The 18,582-nt window shown below is 40.5% G+C and overlaps 2 protein-coding genes across 8 annotated transcripts in view; one reads left to right on the forward strand and one right to left on the reverse strand.

Moving 5' to 3' along the window:
• Nucleotides 1-18,582, forward strand: part of CEP85L (centrosomal protein 85 like) — a 146,351-nt gene that overhangs the window by 72,039 nt on the left and 55,730 nt on the right. The gene's annotated exons all lie outside the window — the stretch shown is intronic.
• Nucleotides 3,598-17,554, reverse strand: PLN (phospholamban). 3 transcript variants are annotated; one of them, NR_171269.2, is made up of 3 exons: nt 17,464-17,554; nt 12,374-12,407; nt 3,598-5,446 (listed from the first exon to the last, which is right to left on the reverse strand). NR_171269.2 is itself a non-coding variant. In NM_205410.3 (3 exons), exon 3 carries the CDS (start codon nt 10,524-10,526, stop codon nt 10,368-10,370), a length of 159 nt encoding a protein of 52 aa, NP_990741.2. In that variant the 5' UTR covers nt 10,527-10,648; nt 12,374-12,407; nt 17,464-17,546; the 3' UTR covers nt 8,082-10,367. The 3 variants fall into 3 exon arrangements, 1 of the variants encoding a protein (NP_990741.2); NR_171268.2 differs by having other exon boundaries at nt 3,598-6,377; NM_205410.3 differs by lacking the exon at nt 3,598-5,446 and adding an exon at nt 8,082-10,648 and having other exon boundaries at nt 17,464-17,546.

The following is an 18,582-nucleotide window of genomic DNA, read 5'->3' on the forward strand; positions in this document are numbered from 1 at the left end:
TCTGTTTAAATAAAATGCTTTTGTCTTATTTGAAGTTTTTTTATATAGTAAACATGAATTATGTGATTATTACTTTTTTTTTTTAAGAGTGCATTTTTAAGCCTTCCTGATGTGACGATTTCCAGTCTTTGCTTCCACCTCCTCCCCTAATGGGAAAAGGTAGCTTGTAAGGGAAGGCAGCAAAGTAGAAGTGTTCATGCTTACGTATGTAGCTAAAGTTGTCGGGCCAGGAAAGCTGCAAGGAGATTACAGTATGTAAACTTTGGCAGCAGGCAGTGTGAAGTTAGTCTAGGGTACTGTCCCAAAAAAGATAATCTAGCTGCATGTGAAAATAACCATTTCTGCCAGCCTGACGATAACAAACAGTTGTGCTGAAATCTTGTTGTTTGTTCTATTGTGCATTGTGGGAAAGACTGACAAACTTAAAGGTTCTCAGGATCCCACAATGCTCTTAAAGGGATCTATATTATTATTTATTAACATAAAAAGTTGAGGCTGATTAATGTTACCAAATTAATATTATTATGACTTCTTTAAAAAAAATATATATATATATATATATAGGCTTTTTCCTAGGTTTTTCTCACAAGTGTATCCTCAGTCTGGTTGTGATGAAATGTGGTTTCCTTTTTTTTTTTTTTTTTTTTTGGAACAGATGAAACCCTGGGTGTGTTACTATGATTATTGTTCAGAAACCCCTTTTTGTGGTTTAGGCAGGCGTAGATGCCCAGCTGTGTTTTGAGGACAGAGCCTGTAGGGGGAGCACAAACATTAGTTACCCTTATGGCTTCATTTACAAGATGGTGCAGCAGCTTTACTGCATGCTTTTAGGATTGTAAAATTGCAGGTTAAAGTTTTTCATAAAGTTGCTTTGTCTTGCTTCTGTTATTTTTATATCTAGATTGGTAACTTATAGCTGGATCAGTGTTTTTTATGGAGTACAGATAGGATACAGATAGGATCCTTGTTTCCTCAGGCAGGCTGTTAACAGCTGTGTCAGCCCTTAATGATAGGGTTTCTCACATTGCCCAGAGAGGCTGTGGATGCCCCATCCCTGGGGGGATTCAAGGCCAGGCTGGATGTGGCTCTGGCCAGCCTAGTCTAGTGGTTGGTGACCCTGCCCATGGCAGGGGGGTTGAAACCAGATGATCTTTGAGGTCCTTTTCAACACAGGCCATTCTGTGATTCTCTGCTTTTCCCTCTTACTTAATTGCAAGGGAGGATCACAGGGAGTCTGGCAGTAATTAAAAGGAATTCCTGGTGGCTCTAATGAGCACTTCCATTGGTATGGTTTGGGGTTGCATTGCTGGGTCTTGAAACAGGTGTGTCAGATTTCCTTAGGTGAGAAGATGGACTTGTCAAATACGATTCCATAAAGCAGAAAAGTAAAGCATAGACAAGAGCTGGGCTCTTCAAGGTGTCCTCTGCTGCTTCCTCTGTTTGCAGGCGTGACAACTCTAATAAGTAGGGAAGACGCAAGAGATGAGGAAAGGAGAATGTTGTTTTGACAAATTTTTAATTATAATTATGATGAGGCATTAAAAATGTTTTTCCAGATATTATGTAGTCACTTGTAATATTTTTCAAAGATATGTGCTGTGTGCATCTGGGAACTGAGATGCTATTTTTCTATGAAGAAATGAACCTCCCAATCCTAAGTGAAATTGGGAAAGAGATCAGAAAGTATAAGAGAATAAGGCTTTTTTTAATGGAGAAGCTGTGAATGAAAACATGCAAACAACCCTCTATGGTATCTTAGTTTTAGCTGGAATATCTTAGATTGAGCTGGGCCTGTTATTATTGTATGTTTTGATTCTAGGAGAAAGTCAAAACCAGCGTTGATAACGCGCTAATGTTTATGGTTGCTGCTAAGCAGAGTTGTACAGAGCTAAGGCCATTTGCTCTGGGCCTAAGGAGCTGGGATGGAACAGAATTAGGACAGCTGACTTAACCTGGCCAAGGGGATATTCCATGCCCCGTGACATCAAGTTGAAGGAGTTTTGAAGTGGATGGGAGTCCATCTCCCTCTCTTCTGCTACCTGAGGGGGGCTAGCCAGGCATTGGTCATTGGGTGGTAAGCAATTGCTTGTGCAGCACTTATTGAATACATATATATAGTCACATTGACTTTTCTCTTTGCTATCCAAGTAAAGAGTTTTGTCTTAAGCCATGAGATTCTCTCCTCCATCCCAGTGGGAAGTGGGGCAGTGAGCAAACGACTATTGTGCTGAGCCACCAGCTGGGTTAAGCCATGATATATAGAAATCTTTCCCCTTTTTCTGTTCCCTGCCCCCTCCCCTTTTAGTGGCTATTATTTCAGGTATTTTGCTTTCTGTAGGTAAGCACATATGCTGATAGAAATGCAGTGCGTTTTACAGGGTTGAAATAATTGCCATTTACCATAATTTAGCTTTAGAACTACACTGCCCTGAACAGAAAACAAACTGAACTTTACTTTTAACAGAGAATATCGGGCAGCTCTCTGTAACTTTAAGGTGGGCTGGTAGCATATAGAGAATAACAGGCCCTGAAGATGTGAGAATCATAAGGAAAGTTCAGAGTGTTGGGTAGCAGACTTGCAACATGTCCTGAAAGAGACTCTTGGTACAGCTGTGATTTATACCAGTAGGAAAGACACTGTAGATCAACAGAAGCTCTCCTCAGAGAAGGCACAATGTTCATCTGTGGTGTGATGTGTGTGCAGGTTTCTGAACTGAATCTCCAAGGAGGATCTAGGCTTTCATTGTGTAACATGGAATTCTGTATGGAAATGTTTTTTCTAGCAAATTTGTATTTAGAGTAAGCTTTTTGAAAGTAAGCATTCTTTTAGACTTTCAAGGAACAGATTTTAATGATACTTCAACAAAAATAACTTTCATGCAGAATTTATATTTCATCACACAATTATTTTTTCAGTGTTCAGCTGATCTTTGGGTATTTCAGCAGAGGTGACTGTTCTAATACATTTTTATTTTAAACTCTCAAAGTTAATGAGTGGCTAATGAAGCCTTTGTGAAGAAGAAAAAATGCTTGTAATACACAACGTCCCATCTACTGAACTTACAGGACATATAAATCTGGATATGAAGGCTCCGTGTTTCCACATGAATGCATTTCTTAAAGCCTGATCCTATCATCTGAATGCAATTAGGTAGATACTGTATGTTAGCCCAGAAATGAAGTTTAAAGAGGTATGCCTTCAAAACTGTGGGAGATAATACAGGAGGAAAGAGGTTTCAGAAGGCTTCATGTATGCAGCACAATACAACTAATGTGTTGGGTTTTTTTTTTCAGTTCATGTGGCATCCTTGTGATTTTTTTTTTCATGGTGTGCTAACTTTGAACAGAATATTGCAGAGATGATAGATGGAAGTTGCTTAAGTGCATCTTCTTTCGTTAGTGTATCTCCTTTACTGTTTTTAATGAGGAAAACACTGTCTTGTTCATACCGTATATATGTTACTACAAATCAAATTTTAATGCAGTGAGAAATGAGAGATGCTGCAACAATCATCACTTGAAAACAGTGCATGCATATCTAAACATCACCAAACATGTAAAAGTTTAATTGAAAGAAAACAAGCTTCACATCATATTGTTGTCACCGAATTTTATTCTGAAATGTGAACCAAAAGTAGTTTTTCCTTGTGAGTCTGACTGGTCAGAGAAGTAGAGAAAAAGAAAAAAGTCATCATAAATGTTTTTCCCAAGACAAATTTTGAAAACATACTTTTCGGCAGGATAAAACTTTCAAACGTGAAGAGTTACCACTTACAGTTAACAGAATTCGTTCACTGCTGTGAGCTTTTATGCTCTGTTTCTTTTGCTGTGAGGTTGGTTGCAGGCTGACAAATGGATTCAACCCACAGTGAATACGTGGGCTTAGTCTAAGTGCTAGCAGATGGTGGTAAACCAAGCTTGGACCGTGGCTGATTACAGAAAAAGGCTTGGCATTGGATAACTGATAGCTCTTCCAATTTTGTGCGTCATCCCAGGAGAATGCGTGTTTCAGTTTCAGCAGCATGTTTCAACATTTATTTAAGGTTCTGTGATTTTCACTGCTGTCTGGGAAAAGCTTGATGTTGGTTCATGGGGTAGCTACATCCTAATGGCAGAGTTTGTGCATAATTTTAGAACTGGAAATAAGTGATAAGTGGAGTCAGTAGACTCAACTTTGTCCTTTTTAATGAAAGAAATCTGTTGTGTTTTTTTTTTTAATGCTAGCTCATTTAGCTCATTTTAGCTGTTCAGCTGTCACAGTGATTTCCATAAGGTAAGGAAGCTCTTGTTAATGCAAAAGAACAGAAAATACTCAAGATGCATCAACGAGTAGCCATTTTACTTGAAAACTAACTCTTACTCTTCTTCAGATGAGAGTGGGCTTCATATCAATTTCTTAATTTCTTGATTTTTTTTTTCATCTTGTCTGTTTCAAGTAATAGCAGAAATTCTTCTAAATAATATGGAACTGAATTACTGTTAAAACATATATCCCATGCACATGAATCTAGATTTTTTAAAGCAGAACATTTCAAGATAATCAGAATAAGTGGAAAAAATAGTTACAGAGATACTACTGTGTGAAGTTTTCTGCTTTAAATACAAACATTATGTATCAACATAAAAAAGCAGAAGCTATTTTAAATTTTTATTGCATTTCAAAGAACAAGAGGAGTCTTCTGTTTGACTTCCTTATCAGTGCTGTCCCATGTAATGTTATTTCGGTGCTGAAAGAGATGATGTGGTGTGGGACATAGGTGCCTGGTCATGGTGAGCCTGCATGAATGTTGTTTCTCTCAGCACGTTGTCTTTCTTCTATGATAAGTCTTTTTGTAGATCCAGCTGATATGGTCTCTTCTGTTCTGGGTACCTGAACCAGCCACAGCAGCAGTGAATGCATGGCAATCCTATGTGGACCTGGAGTAGGTCAGCTCTGTAATGTAGGGGACGCCTGTGGTATCAACAGCATACCTGCTGGACCAGGGAACTCTCCTGTCATTAGGGAGCTGGGAATTGGGTTTTCCTCACCTGTGGGCAACACCTGCATACCAACAGACCTGCATGCATGCATGTGTATAACATTAAATTTACAGTACAATACATGTATGTTGTTACATCTGGTTCCCAATTTGTTGGGGGAAAAGAGAGATGCTAAAGAGCAGACTTCTTGGCTTCAGTGTGGTGTTTGTAGTCTACTTGTGGCCCCTTCTCTCCATGTGTGCCTTAGCAAACTAGTAGAAAGGAGCTCTCCTTGGTCACTGCCTTTCCCAGGGAGCGTAGAGAAAGCGGGTCTTCCTATGAAGGGCTGTAGGGGGAGGTCCCATGGGAAGCTTTCATTGCCAGCTTGATGTGAGGATGAGCTGTGGGTAGGTAACGATGCTGCTGTGGCATGCATACAACAAGTGACATGTCAAACAGCTTGAGGGCTCCACGCAGCGCTCTTGACCTGTGCGTAAGTGGTGAATCTGAGTTGTTGAGGATGCATTGCTCTCATTGCTGTTACGCAGAGGCACTGACAGCTCACATATGTGGCAGTGCTAAAGGATTCATGGTTATGATAACCCTTGCTACTGGCCCTTCTTTTTTCATTTTGATTTTTGTTTTGTTTGTTTTAGATCTAACAGCAGCTGCTTATGGATACTGCTGTGTAACGTGAATGGTTTCTGGCTTTTAAGGTGTTGCTGTGAACCACAGGTGTCAAAAACAGTGTCCCTAAAAATTACATTTTCAGATTTAAACTTAACCTGTCCACATCTCAGTTGCTGCAAACCACAGTTCAAGGGTATTCCTTTTCCATCCCCAGCATCTGTGCTTTTGCACTCCACGGGTGATCTGGAATTGTTTTTTGAAGGACGCTGATCTTTTGCAAGTCTTTAAGTGCAAGTTGACTGCAGCATTTAGAAGACTGAAGTAACTGCTTACGTGTACTTGGATTTCCTTCTGTACTTTCCTTAGTCAATGGCACGACAATATTTTGTGTAGCTTTCAGGTTCACTTCTGAGAAAAACCTCTGAACACTTTCTCTGTCAGATACTTCAGTCTATGCGGTCTTGGCACATTTCTGGTCAGATAGATTGTTTGACCTCCTTATGTTATCATTGCAAGAGAACCCCAAGCCCTCAGAACAAGATTTGAAAAGGAAGTGGAACCTCCCAAGGTTCACATCAGCTTCACAAGTATGAACGCAAGCACTAAAACCAAGACTATGAGCAGGAAATTGAGCAGCAGGTTGAGACCTCTGTTGGTAGCAAGATCCATAATGTGTGCTGGTCTGCCCTCTTGTGCTCGCAGCAGCCCTCTGGATTGTTTGCTCGATGGTAAGCAGTGCAGAGTCAAACAAATTGCATTGTCCTCAGCTGTTCACCTGTTCTTAGAGTCTGCCAATTATGAAAAAATTTATTAATAGAAAGCATTTTTTTCTTTCTAAAAAAAAAAAAAGAATGAGTGTTCCTACAAGCCTTCTTGGTTTTCCAAATTCCTTTTAAAAAGAAGTTAATGAAAGACTTGAATTTTGTACACATTGGCTCTTTATTTACTTTTTCTATGTGCACAGCACTCTGCAGGACCCTGTGATTTCTAACAGAACACTACTCTCAGGGTTTTACTCAGGCTTCCACTAGTAGATTGTTGGGAAAATTGTTTTTCTAAAGGATCTCTGTAGATGAAAAACACAACACTTTCTGGGCAAAATGCAACTCTGTTAATTGGAGCATTTCCTACCTTTCTAGGTTCTGGCATTGTGTACCATGGTGCGGGTCGTGTTTTGCCAACAGTATGCAGCATAGGATTCATTGCATCTTCACAACATGAATTCCACATGGGGAGTCTAGATTGAGCTGGCAGAGGAGGCATCCGTAGTGCTACTAATAGCACATATGCCATAGTCTTTTGTAAGATAATATCTTATTGATCGTTTTATATGCAGAACTGTATATATAGAAAAGAAAGGAAACAAGTATGACCACTGATCCCTTACACTGAAACGTTGCCAGACCTTTTTAGTAAACAGTTAAGTTCTTAGAAATGATCACGAGAGGGCACTGTTCTGTAGTTCTGTATTCTATACCAGATGGTACTTCTGTGATTTTTAAGAGCAACAAAAAAGAATCTTAGAAAGCAGTCAGCTTGGCTGAACTGGTTGTCAGATACTGCCATAAATATAGAGCCTGTTTAAAAATGTCTTAAATTATCTGAGTTCTTGTGGAGTTAACCACCAGTTTTTAAAGGAATTCTTAGATGTGTGTCCTGTCCTTAAGCCTTGCAGTGAGCAAGAGTTGTTCTCTCATCTCTTTCCATAAGCAAAACACAGACCTCTTTCAGTTTTTAACATCTAGTCAAAGCTAAAAGGCTCACATTGTGTTAAATGTGATACCCCTGGATCCTGTAGGACGATCCTGTAGGACATTGCAAATATTTTTATGACAGTTAATAGCCATATAAAGTTGGTATCTGGCCATTGTCTATCATGCATCAGTTTGCTTCCAGATAGGAACGAGAGTACTCTCTAAATGAATGTGTTCATTGCACTGTGCTCAAATTTTGGCACAGTGGGCTTAAAGTACAAGGCATGAGTGTGTATCTAATGTGATTATTGTTTTCCAGGTATTCTTAAAAAGTTTTCGTAGGAGTTCTTTATGCTTGGAGGTCAAACACTTTGCATTTTGTGAGAAGCATTGTTAAAGGCTTCCCTACCTTTAAAGGCTGCCTAACGCTGGTGTGGGACTGAGTGCCAAACTTGGCAATGGCTACCTCTCATTCACATAACTTTGATTTTTAAGTGGATAGTGGGACGGATGCTTCTTCATAAACAATTGTATTTGACTATCTTCTTTTACTCAGTAATCTGTTTTCAAACAGTCATTTTAATAAAAAAAAAATATGGCTGATGCTAGTTTGGAAGCTTTTACAAGTATACAAAGAAAAATAGCATGTATAAGAGCCTTTATTTCTGGGTTCAGTTGACATTTTGTGATATGGAGTGCAGGAAAGTTTCTCATATCAGCAGAACCTGAAGTGCAAATGAACCCTACAATACTTGCAATTTATCTGTGTTGATGTAAAATAACAGTAGAGCTTCCGGCTTATTTATACCTTGGTTTATTCTTGTTTGCTTATTGTCTTTAAATGATTAATGGCTTTTGAGGTACATAAGAGAAAAGCAGGTATTTTGATTTTTATAGGGAGGCTGTTTTTTCTTTATTTAGCAATGCTCTGCTTTCACTACGGGCTTGTAGGTCCTATAATCCCAAAATGATCTCAGAATGTGTACTGATATTTTACTCTTAGCACCTTTTCTCTTCAGAAAGTTTTTCAGTGCTATAAAACTGTCAGCTCTCTCCAGTAGAAGTGTACTGAAATAAGTCCAAAGTAATCTAAAATGCCTGTATGAGAAAAGCAAGTATGGAAACCCTGCTATCACATAATATAGATTTAAAAATAGAAGAAAGTAACTATTATTTGTATTTTCCCCACAGAAGTAGTACAGTGTGTGGCTTTCCTCCTTTTAAGTAGTAGTAGTGATAGGAAAAGTGAATGTTTGGAAAACCATGCATTTGTGAAGATGGTCAGAATGCACGAAACAGGAATTGAGGTTTATATTGACAGTTCTAGGCATTATGACTTGAAATGGGATGTGTGTGTTGCTGGTTAAATCAGTATTTGTCTTAATCCTCATACAGTAACTAACTACATCTAGTGACTAACCTTACTTCAGAGATCTGCTCTCACTGTACCTATTTGCTAGTTGGGAAGAGCGTCACCACTGTGCTTGCATTACATTCAATATAAGAGGTTTTTTTCTTCAAAGATTTCTTCCCTTCCTGCTCAGTTGTTCATTGTCAACCTCTATTTATGTCATCTTAAGTCGTCTTAAAGACAGAATACAAGATTAAGATAAACTTCATTTGGTTTTCTGCATTCATCAATGCGATTGTTTGCCTAGGGTGCTGTAGTAAGGTGCCTGTTTAAAACAGATGTCTGATCTCTGTCGATTGTTGAGCTTTCTTTGTTTGAAAACTGTAATGTTTCTAGGAATTTAACCTAACACCAGCGACATGTGAGAGGGATGGAAGCCTGCTCAGGCCTGTTATTGATATCTGCTGGAGCAGAAGCTTCTTATTTTATTTGTCTAGACTGTTTCACATGCTAAACATTTTTCTGTGATGTTCTTCCTCCTGCAAATAATGATACGTGTCATTTATCTTAGGAAAATACTCACTTGTTCTCTAACAGTCATTTGCAGTTGAGGATGGTGGTGTTGCTTGTATTTCTGTAATACGCCCCATTTGCAGTAGTAAAAATGACCTAAACCTTTTTCTTTATCACATCAAATGTAAGTCACGTACAATGGCAGTGGCAAATACCAAACTATCTGTAGTTTTAAACTCGGGCAATTATTATGTGAATTATAGCAGGCTGTACTCGAGTTTCTGAAACCAAACGTTAAGAACTTGGAGCTACTTATGATTGTTTGCTTGTGCCAATTGTTTATGCTACTTACAGAAAATGAAATCTTTGCCAGTATGGTAGCATGCATTTGTCTGCAAAAACATACTGAAAAATCTTTGATATAACCTTACAGAATTAAATGACAAGTGAAAATGGAGCAGTGACAAATGCCAGTGAAAAAAAAATTGGCTTTTTGTTTTCAAATCCAAGGTGTGTGTGCATAGAAATACATGCATACGTTATATGTACATTTATATGTGTGTGTATACATACATACACAATCCTTTAAATTTGAAGGAAAACATTTGAAATAATAAAAAAAAAAATCTGTTCAGAAGATACTTTTTGTTTTACTTTAATTCACATAAAAATGCTAGAACAAGGTGAATGCCTTCAGTTCATAGCACAAAGATACAGCATGTTTTAGGACTCAGAGCAGATGTTCTCCTACTCTGTGCAGTATGTGGTATGTGTGCCAGCAGCTCTTCTTTGGGCTGAATTTGGAACATGACCAATGGTTTATGGACTTCCAGAGAAACTCAGTGCACTTTTTCAGGATCTCTTCTTGTTTGTCTGTAGTGGCTAACCCATGGAGAACTGGCTAAAACATGGGGAGACTTACCAGCCCTCTGGAGAGGCAGTTCCCTGTGCCACTCAGAACAGGCATCTCTTGACTGAACAGATAAATTAGGTCATGCACAGCTGTGTAACAACAGGCTCTAGACACTGTTCAGCACAGAAGTGTGTTTTTAATACATGTGGCAGGCAGTAAGAGCAGCGCGATGGCTGGCACACAGCACAGCCTTAGTCCAAGTGCTAGCCCCTCTCCCAAGGAGATCCTTGCATTGGGGTTGGAAGTGGAGGTCGCTCTTCCTTTTGGGAGGCTTTCCTAGAGAACAGTGCAGAGAAGTGCTGGAACTTCAGAGGAGCATCACAATGATACAGATCAGCAAGAGGCAAATTAAGATCAGGCAGAAATTCACAAAGAGCTCCTGGAGCCTTTGGCGTGCTTGTGGGTTGACCTCAATAGTTGAGGCTCTCCTCAGAGCAGAGCGGGTTATGTATTGGACCTTCTCCATGGCAGCAAGAAAGCAGAGGGCACAAATCAGAGGTTTTAGAAGTGCAGGAAAGGAGAGGAGTTGTCAGGAACAGTGTAAAGTGCCTGTTATCTTCTCTTTTTGTTTAGACAGCCTTTGTGGAGCTGGGAAAGCAGGAAAGTGAAGAGTTAGAAATGCAGAAGTAAAGTGCTTTGACAAGTGCAGATGGTGGTTGTTTTAAGGTTCTAAGAAGCTTGAAGGAAATAAGTTGTTTTCACGAGGGCTTTAGTTTAAAATGTTTTTAAAATGTTGTTTTCCAAGTTCAGGTTTGTGCTGCGTTACATTTCTCCTCCTAGGGGCTACTGAGCACCTGCTTCTCAGCAGGGGTCGAAGACTGTAAGATGGAAATTGTGGAAATGTGGGACTTACCGGGTCCTGCCTTTTTAGATCCCTATCTTTCCATCTTTTGTGGCCCGTGGAAAGACTGAGGTTGCTTTCCGCCCTTCTCCCCCCATTACTGCTGGTTCAAGCACACCTGAAGCCTTGTGTTAGGGCTGGAGGCTAGGATGACTGGCTGTGGCTGCTTGTGACCTCTATAGATGATCAGACTTGCCAGAGCCTCTTGATGGAAGGGAGGAGAATGGATCTTTATGCATTGCCATTCCAAATAAAAATACTTTATGGTGTGTAATTAAAAGCTATTCATCACTGATTCAAGGAATTTTAGTAGTATATATCTCATCAGACAGAATAGGATAAGGACTAAAAAGTTTAGGTACACAGGCTGCTATGGGAGCAAGATAAAGCATGTGTATTACTTTGTCTCCTGCTTGAAATAAAACATGCACTCTTATATCTTCTCCCTTTTCATGGCAGATAGAAGCACAGGGTGTTGGTTCTCTTAGAACTCCCAGTGGGTTATAAAAGCCCTACTGTGTGAATCTTCTATAGTGAGGGGCTGTGTGCTTGTTTAGCTCGTGGCAAAGGGTAGGTGCTATAGCAATGTGAAAAATTAGTTCTTAACATGATGATGTTATATACATCTCTCCCAAATGTTGCTCTGAAAGCTGAACTTGCCCCCTGCTGGTTTATGAGTATCTATTGTGATAGTACCTTTGACATAAGGCCTCTCCCTATTTTGTTTGATGTCTTTGTTCTTGTTTTTTTTCTCTCCAGTAAATTATTGAGATATCTGCCTTCCTCTCTTTCATATGTGTCAGGTAAAGGCAAACAATTGCTTAGGTATTTGCTGCATGAATTATAGGACGTGTTGACTGGCCCTGAGATGTTTTGTCACCCATTAATTTGTCTTCAGGTAAGTCTAAAGTGGGAGAACCTTTAAAGTGAAACAAAAGCATTTTTTCAGGCTCTTTTTAGACCCTGAGCATTAGAGTGCATTTCTGTTGTCTGTCTTAGATATCCTGCACACTACCGGGCACCTGTACGTCATGATGCTGAGTACATTTCCAGGGGCAGTGGCTGAAGACTTTAAAGTACTGCTCTAAAAGATGGGCTGTGCGTCACAGGTGGGAAACCATCACCAGTTCAGGGAAGCAGAGAGATCTCAGGGAGGACAAAACATCAGCACACAGCCAGTCACTGTGCCAGAGTACCAGAGTAGTGATACAAAAGGATTAAAAAAATAAATAAAAAGTAAAGTATATTAGAGCATATACCCCTCATTGCTAGAAAAATACATAGAAAAGGGATGAAGAGAGGTCAGATTACAGTAACAGATTGTGTGGGTTTGGAAATTTTTATAACACCTGCATGTTGCTTTCCCTACTTAGCCTGCCTGTGGGAGAAGTTTCCTTGTAAGCAAAGGGAACGCATTCTGCTTAATGAAGTTTTTCCTTACAAGTGCGTAGTTTCAAGCAATAAACACATACCTTACTTGTTAGTCCTCCATGATGCTGTCACCACCTGCAGTGTGCATAAAGAGAAACAGAGTTGGTAATACAGCTGCAGCTGGGTAGCTAACAAGGTCAAAAAGGGCAGCCTGACGATTACACTAAAACAAAGGGGCGATCATTGCACAGATAATAGTTTTCTCTGTTTGCCTCCTGTCCTTGCTTTAGGTCAACATGAAGATGTATTATGTATGCACAAAATCACCTCTTGAAAGTGCAGCAAATAGATTTATTTGGCTGTGAAGCCAAGCTGCATTGTCTTTGGGTGTGACAAGCCTAGAAGGGAAGCTGTTGGTTGCATTGGTGTACAGTTCTGTTTAATGCAGGGTTGTTAATGTATGTGAAGGATCTGTCTTCTGCCAAGGGCAGCTTTGCAGGAAGACGTGACATGGTTTAACCCTATGTTGCTGTGTGGGGTATCCCCTACACTTGGGGCCTTAGGGTGAGTCACCAGTTACAATTACTGCCTCCCTCTTCACCGACATATGACTGTTTCCCTGATTTGTGTCAGGCTATTTTTATCTTTGTTTCTGGATGTCCTTCACCATGAGAGGAGATGTGTGACCAAAGTGAAAACCGTGGGCCACGCTCGTTCCTGGTGCAACTGCATTGACTCCGTTGAAGTCACACAGGATAAATTTGGCTCCTTTGGAAATGCCACAGCAATTTTAGACGCAGCCTGTTTCCTGTCATATGTTTACTAAATGCAGTGGTGATATCAGTGGAATGGGTTTGACATATTTGATTTGCTGCTGCCGCGTACAAGCAAGCTAAGCCCTGAAAAGGCATTGTTAAAAACTCCTATTGTGCAGCAGCTTATTTCACAGATTTTTACAGTGAAATTATTAAAAAAAAAAAAAAAAAAAAAAAACAAGAACAGCAACAAAAAAAACCCCAACAGTGGTGGTCTGGTTTCATATACTGGAGATAAGTCTCTCACTAACCAATCAGGATAGCAATGCAAAAAGGCACCTTTAAAGTCTGTGATCCTTGCTCTACACGTCTACAGCTGTTCCAAGCTGTAGAACTGTACCCAGTGTAAGAAATTCCTCTGTACGTTTGTGTGAGCAGCGCGGTGTTCCTGGGTACGTTCTCTGCACGTTTGGAGGAGGTGCATTTAAAGATCTGTGTGTACAGTGCCAAAGTGAAAAAGAAATGCTGTGAATTGTGTTGACTCTGGTGTCTTTTGTCCCAATTGTCCGTGGATTGTAAGGGCCTCAGCGGAGGAAGTGTTACACAGAGTTCCAGCTCTGCCTGCACAGTGCGCCTGCAGTTAATGTGTAGGCATGCTTGTCATCTCTGCTGGCTTCCTGTGTTAATGTATAGATATTATTCCCACTTGCATTGCTTTGTTTTGAACCTGGCTGTAGAACAGCTTCTCACTCGCTGTGTGGAGCCGTTTCACTTGAAACTTCCCAGGTCTGAAAATTCTCCTTTTCTGAGTGAGGAAGTTGAGAGCTGATAAGGAACCAGTCTGAATTGGCTTGAGAGACTCCTAGTGGGTCTCTGCTCTCAATTCTGTGAATAAAAGCTTCCACTGATAAAAACAGAAGTTGCTTACAGGCTTTCAACCACAGAAGTGATCTATAGAGGTATGTTACAATTTGTTTTCTTGTAAAAGAATGAAATGATCTAGAGGCAACTTGCTGGGTTTTACGCCTTTAGCTTGTGTTTACCCATACTGGGGGTGCAGGATGCTGCTTCCCATTCTGATTCTAGGCTGTGAGTTGCACTAGGCAGTTGTACCAGTGAAAAAAGGTGTCAGCCAACTCAACGGCTTGACTGCAGCAAACAAAATACTAATAAAAAAAAAAAAGAAAAGAAGGGGGAAGAGAGCTGGCAATCAAAACCAGACTGGGGTGGGTGAAGGCAGGAATGCAGAAAATAGTGCAGGTGAATACAAACAGAGGGAGAAAGTAGGAAAAAAAAAAAGAGCAAAGGAAGAGTGCGAGTGTGGAAAAAGAGCAAGGGATTGCACGAGGGGAAACAGAAAATTGCAGTTGGAGTGCATTAGGTCAGTGAAAGGAGCCTCAGACTGACTAGTAGGATATGGTGTGTGTCGTTTTTTTAACTGCGTGCAGAGAACATTGTTTTTGGGATGGGGAATAATAACAATTCAGCTCAAAACTTGGGACGTGCTGGTAACAGGAAAAGCAAACTGATTTTTCTGTTTTGAAGTCTGTATTGTACTGAAGTGTCAGTGCGGAAGGCTCACACTTTAAAAGCAACAGTTTAGATTCAGTTTTTCCCCTTTTACATTTTTCATTTTGACTACTTTTGATGTTCTCCATGTTCTAGAAATGAGATCATCAGTTAATAAGAGCCTTTATCTATATTTCAAGGCTATGAGAAGGATAAAGGTATGGATATATTAAAAAAAAAAAAAAGGTAAACTATTAAATTCTTGAACATGCATAGCTTGGCATTTTGTTTTTTGGGGGGTTATCCATGTACTTTGTGGCTAACTGTGACTTTTATCTCTATTTCTGTCTATTAAAGCAGCCTGGAAGCTGCTGTCTTTGGCTCGATTTTAACTCTAGGTTAAATGCCCTGCAAGTGCTGCAGAACAACGCAGTGGGGTCTTGGGCAGCTACCTCAGCCTCCACACTCATCTGTTACCTCATTAACGTAGGATGTATGATGCCATGTACTTTTTTTTCCAGCTGTTTGTATTATTTTTTAATAGAAAAGCTTCTGTTGGGAGATGACTCCTTTCTCTACTGCCTGCCCTGAGGATTTAACATCTTGTAGTTTCAAGTTAGGTTTTAGGTTGTGGTGACTCTGATGTTACCTATTAATAATAAATTGGATAGGTGCAATGTGAACCAAAGTGAATGACTGTGAACTGAATTGCATCTAATACTTAAAAACATACAAGTGGATGGGCATTCTGAAAATTATTTCTTATTTTAACGTTTTTAGCAGCAGTGACATGGCATGGATTGAAAGAAGAAAGCAGTTGATAAGTAAGGTCCTGAGAAGTAACTTGATGCCAGGAAAGTATTGATCCAGCCACTTATTGATCTCTGGAAAGCAAAAGCAATCTTCCAGTTCTAAAGTATCTATGTCATAATCTAGGGAACATGACATAACTTTCTTGCAGGGTTTTGGTTTCTCAGTTGGGATGGTTTTCTATTGCTAATTCAAATCAGTGCTACAGCATGTAAAAAGGTGTGCATCTTCTCATGTAGGTGTACCTCATACGTTCTTGTTTGCTGAAAAATTCAATCAAAATCACCTTTATGGTGTCTAATTATGACCCAGCCTGAGTTTTGTGCTGCACAACGAAGATGCTACATCCTTAACCTTTTTGAAGGTTGAGAAATGTAATGCCATTTTTAAAAATAGACATGTGATGTATACATAAATCAGAATCTCTGGAAATACCAATAATATAGTTGTCCTCAAAAATAAGTGGCGCGAAGAAGCAGAACATTGCTCTCTGCATGCTAAGTGTGGTACTTCGTATCTGATTCATAACAATTGCTGGTTTTGCTGATTCTGAATGTCTGCAACACGGGATGTTACCAGTGTGAAATTTTCAGTTTTAACTGAACAGCAGAGCTATGCTTATGTCTACTTTGAAACAGCTTCTCTGCACTGCTGTGACAAAGTTTGTGTGTGATGGCTGGAAACCAAGCCACGGTGACTGCAGGTGGGTCACTGCCCTAGCACTGAAGTTTGAGTGTGCCTGCACAGGCAGTGTCATTTTAAAGATGTGTACATGCTACATGTGTTATGGGAGGGAAGGTACTCTGCTTCATAGAAAATACACAACCTTTTTTTTTCCCATTTGCAAACACGTTTTAAGTGACTTCAGTGCTAAAAACTACTTTTCAGAATCTTCCTCCTTGTCATAGATGTTGGCTTTGAAGGCAGTGTGGGTCTGAAGTGCTGCTTCTGCCTGCTCGGAACAGCTTCTGAAGAGCTTCCCAACAGGCTGCCTGGCTTCAAGTCTACAGAGCATCCAGCCACTGCCTTCGTGAATGCTGGTTGCTGAGCACAAAGCCAGCTGCTCTTGGGTGTCCCTACCTGGTGCCTACCAGTCAAGGGAAAAGGAGCCAGGTGCCTCACGGCATCAATTTGTCCCTTTCCTAAACCAGAACTTTAACAATACCTCAATAGTGAGGTGGGCATCGATGGAGGGTAGAACAGCAGCTCTAAGGAGAAATTTGTTGAGAATAAATCTTATTCCTTCTTATTCCTTATTCCATTCATATATGTTGGGTTGTTGTTGTTCTTTTTATAAATATTCTTTGTGGCGTGTTCCTGCTTGAGATGTGCTCCTTGTTGCTTGCTAAGGCTATGTTTTGTTGTACAGTGTATGCACTCTTCCCTCAGTTGGGATTAAATGGATTACGTTCTGCATTAGAAATTCATTTTGCAATGCTACAAATCCTAGTTACTTTTGTTATTAGAAGCATTCTAGTTCGGCAGTTACAGTGACCAGAAAGAAAAAAGAAACCTTTCAAACAAATTCACAGCAGTAACGTTGCATGAATTCAATAGTTTAAGTATCAAATAATGTGACACAATTCCAGTTTTAGTGCTGCTATAAACCAATTAACATTTGCAGTTACGGATGGTACTTTATCATACAGCAACCAAAGTTTTCGTTGCTTGGTGTCACATCAGTAAAGCACTGCTCTGTGAGTTCAGTGGCGGAGGAGCTTTGCCTTTGTGGGGCTGAGGCACACAGCTGGGCAGTGCCTCTGCGAAACTGAGCTCCTCTGTGAAGGTTTTGTATTTAAAGCAAAACAAACCAAATGGATTAAGAGGAGGAATAAAGGTTGAAGGAAGATGATGAAAGTTTCTCACTGCTGCTGTGACAATACCTCTATAAATCGTCTGCCCAGGGATAGTTTGTGTCTCGCCAGCATGTAGAAAAACCTCAGCTGTCCCTTAAATACAGCACTGTATAAGTGACTCAGAGTAGATTTGCCTAAGTTTCCCTACTTTTAATGAACGTTTAGAACTGGCTGTTAATTTGAATAGAGGAGTTTATGTAGAAAGCTGCAGCTACGGTGCCTTGCTGTGAGGGTTAAAAGCATCAAGTAGAGCGTGCTTACCTCTGCTGCAGGCTCCTGGGAGCGTGACGGCAGCTGCCTGTGGGTCTCTGGTAGCCTGTCTGAGCCTGTGACCAAGAGCTGGGAACAATTGAAGGAGGCTGAGGGGAAAAATAACAAAAGTTCTAGAGGCAGGGCTCCCGGTGTCATTCAACGGTACAGAAGTTGTGATTGGCCTGGGCCCTGCCTTCTGAAGCCTGCAGTTCTCATCTCCACTTGTTGGCAGCAGGAACGTGCTCAGTTTTGGCAGCTCCTCTGTCCATGTGGGGCTCAGGGAACTGCGGCCAGGGCACGAGGGAGGGGGTGAGCTGTTTGCTGTGGCCTTTTTTATGTTTACTTACACGAGAACTTAAATAGGAGTTGGTTTGGAGGGCTGTTCTGGCTATACTGCTTTAGCTACAGCAGTGTAGTTTCTTGTTAACAAAATCCTCCAAGTGTCGATGCATTCCATACAGGATTTGGAACTGGAATGATGTTCTTTTGTACCACAGGTTTCTTGAACTATGCACTTTGTGTATATATAGGTTCAGTAATATTGTTACACAGCTGCTATATGGTTTACAGTGTGATGCGAGTTCTGCAGTATCAGCTTTCTCCTAACCGTGCTTGAACTTAAGTAATTTTTTCTGTATTTCATGCCTCTTCCGCCCTCTTGAGTTAATTTGTGGGTTGGAAGGTATGGTGTGTGGTGGTGGTGGTTGTGGTTTTTTTTCCAAATAAAATTAAGCATGTATAAATTAATCTTCTGAATTAATAATTCCTATATAATTTTAAGTATTTTACCTTTCTCATAAAATACTGCGGCACCCTTGTAGTGGCTGGGAATTGTGCCCGTGATTTTGTGCCCTGTTCTCCAGGGAGAAGTGCAGCTGGATAAAGCACCGCAGGTTACCTTCTGCGTCTTACCCATGTCTGGGGAATGCCAGGTAGGGCCACAGCACACATTGCATCCTGCACTTGTGAGGCGGTTTGTGCTGTCTGTTGCATGAGCCACATTTAAGTAGTGGGGTTCGTGCATCCAGGAAATGGAGGGTTTGCTGGGTGTAGAGGAACTGAACTGCCGTGTGTGAGAGCACCCTGCATCAGGCTTGGTGTGTGGATGCTACAGGCAGTGCGAGCATT

Source organism: Gallus gallus, chromosome 3, assembly GCF_016699485.2.
Source record: "Gallus gallus isolate bGalGal1 chromosome 3, bGalGal1.mat.broiler.GRCg7b, whole genome shotgun sequence".
Taxonomy (NCBI): domain Eukaryota; kingdom Metazoa; phylum Chordata; class Aves; order Galliformes; family Phasianidae; genus Gallus; species Gallus gallus.

Excerpts from the sequence above, each read along its gene's own strand:
- PLN (NM_205410.3), bottom strand. The coding sequence starts at position 10,526 with ATGGAGAAGGTCCAATACATAACCCGCTCTGCTCTGAGGAGAGCCTCA.